The sequence below is a fragment of the Piliocolobus tephrosceles genome, chromosome 8 (genome assembly GCF_002776525.5).
Source record: "Piliocolobus tephrosceles isolate RC106 chromosome 8, ASM277652v3, whole genome shotgun sequence".
NCBI lineage: Eukaryota > Metazoa > Chordata > Mammalia > Primates > Cercopithecidae > Piliocolobus > Piliocolobus tephrosceles.
Window position 1 is genome coordinate 3521780 of NC_045441.1, and position 1963 is coordinate 3523742.

At 64.7% G+C, this 1963-nt stretch overlaps 1 protein-coding gene across 1 annotated transcript in view; it reads left to right on the forward strand.

Moving 5' to 3' along the window:
- The window catches only part of MICALL2 (MICAL like 2), a 26048-nt gene extending 24911 nt beyond the window's left edge, over positions 1-1137 (forward strand). Inside the window, exons 16-17 of the mRNA XM_023188524.1 lie at positions 444-490; positions 869-1137. Of these exons, the coding sequence (XP_023044292.1) occupies positions 444-490; positions 869-951 (130 nt within the window). The 3' untranslated portion in view covers positions 952-1137. The remainder of the gene's footprint in view (positions 1-443; positions 491-868) is intronic.
- The last annotated feature ends 826 nt before the right edge of the window (positions 1138-1963 follow it).

Sequence of the window (1963 nt, forward strand, 5' to 3'; positions counted from 1 at the left end):
GTGTGGTCGGCCCGGGCCTCCTGTCCAGGTCACTGATGTGGTCGGCCAAGGCCTCCTGTCCAGGTCACTGATGTGGTCGGCCAAGGCCTCCTGTACCGGGTCACCTATGTGGTCGGCCCGGGCCTCCTGTCCAGGTCACCGGTGTGGTTGGCCGAGGCCTCCTGTCCAGGTCACCTGTGTGGTCGACCCAGGCCTCCTGTCCAGGTCACTGTTGAGGGGCTGGCCCTGGAGAGGACAGGGACCTGACATTGTTGGGAGCAAGGTCTCGAGGTGAGGCCTGTCAGCAGGAAGGGGCAGGTGGCATGGGTCCAGGTGGGGCTCAGGGCTGGGGTACAGCTGCTGGAGACTCACTGGGGTGAGGCTGGCTGGAGACTGTCCGGTGGCCCCTCCAGGGCATATTGCGATTGCCGTTGTCACTCACGGCCACCCTGGTCCCGTTTCAGGGAACAAGAGGAGGATCAGATGCTGCGGGACATGATTGAGAAGCTGGGTGACTGGGCCAGGGATGCTGGGGGCTGGGCTGGCTGGCTGGGTGGGCCGGGCCTCCAGCTGGGGGTCGGGGGCAGGTGTCGGGGCCCCCCTCAGCCTTGGTGACAGGACAGGCAGGTTCACCCTGAGGGTGAGAGCTCCCACCTGCCACTAAGAGAGCCAGGGGCAGCTGGTGACCGTGTGGTCATGGTGGGGACCAGCCCTCGGGGCTCCCAGTCGGGGCAGGTTCTCACGTGGGAGGGCACAGGGCTTCCTGCAGGCTCGGAGGCCCAGGGCGGACTGTGGCCAGTGGAAGGGAAGGATGTTTTTGGCAGGGGGACTTGTGTGGGCTGCGGCCATGTGGCGATGAGCATGGCCTCACTGTCCACCTGTCCCCTAGGCCTCCAGAGGAAGAAGTCCAAGTTCCGCTTGTCCAAGATCTGGTCACCAAAAAGCAAAAGCAAAAGCACCACCTCCCAGTAGCGGCGAGTGGGGCCGTGGGCTCGGCCCGGACCCGGCATTCGGACTTGGACTCAGGGCTGTGGGCTTGGCCCGGACCCAGCATTTGGACTTGGACTCAGGAAGGGCCTCCTGTCCCTACAAGGGGCATGTGGACAGCAGGGACCTGCGCTACCGTCTGTGGCCTCAATAAAGAAACCGACCACACGGCCCCGGCCTCCTGCGCGTCCTTGTGTTTGCCTCGGTGCCCCTGGGCGGCCCCGTACCTGCCCGGGGTCTCGGCTGCCTCCCATTTCTGCCTGCAGTACGGACGTGCTCTGTGGCCTCGGGCAGGAGCTGACTGTCTCAGGGCCTGGCCCTCAAAGGTGGACCCTCTCACAGCTTCCTGGCACAGATGAGCTGGTGGGAGCCTCAGAGGAGGCATCAGTGCAGACTGGAGCCTGGGAACCCTTGGGTGCTGGGTCGCCATGTATCTGTGGCCTGAGAGGTGTGACCTCAGTCTCCCAGTACTGGGGCCTGGGATGGGGGATTGTGAGTGGTGGCCCCTGGTCAGGGAGACTTCCTGGTGGCCGGGGTAGGACGTGGTGCACCCCATCCTTTCTGACTGCCACTGAGTGGATGTCATGGGAGGAGTGTTGAGTCAGGAGTGCAGCTTCTCTGCAAGCCTCAGTCTCCCCATCTGTCGGGGTGGGGGGGCTTCAGTTGCTTGTCACTGCGCTATTTCAGCTGCTGTGGGAACCTCTGCAGCGGTCCCGGGGAACCCTCAGCCGTGGCAAAGCACCAGTGCTCTCCACCTGGTGGCTGGTGGGGTCGGGACCCCATGGGTCCCAGCAGGGCCAGAGCAGGTTCAGAGCCTGGAGCCTCTGCCGTGTGCACATGGGCCCTGGGGAGCTTGTGCTGGGCAGGCCTCCGGCGTTCGGTGGCCTTCACTGTCTGTGCCTTTGAGGGTCTCAGGTCTCCTGGAACATGAGTTGGGTGTGGGGCATGGAAGGGAGGGTGGGCCGGGGGGCACGGATGGAGCACCGTCTCTGCAGTC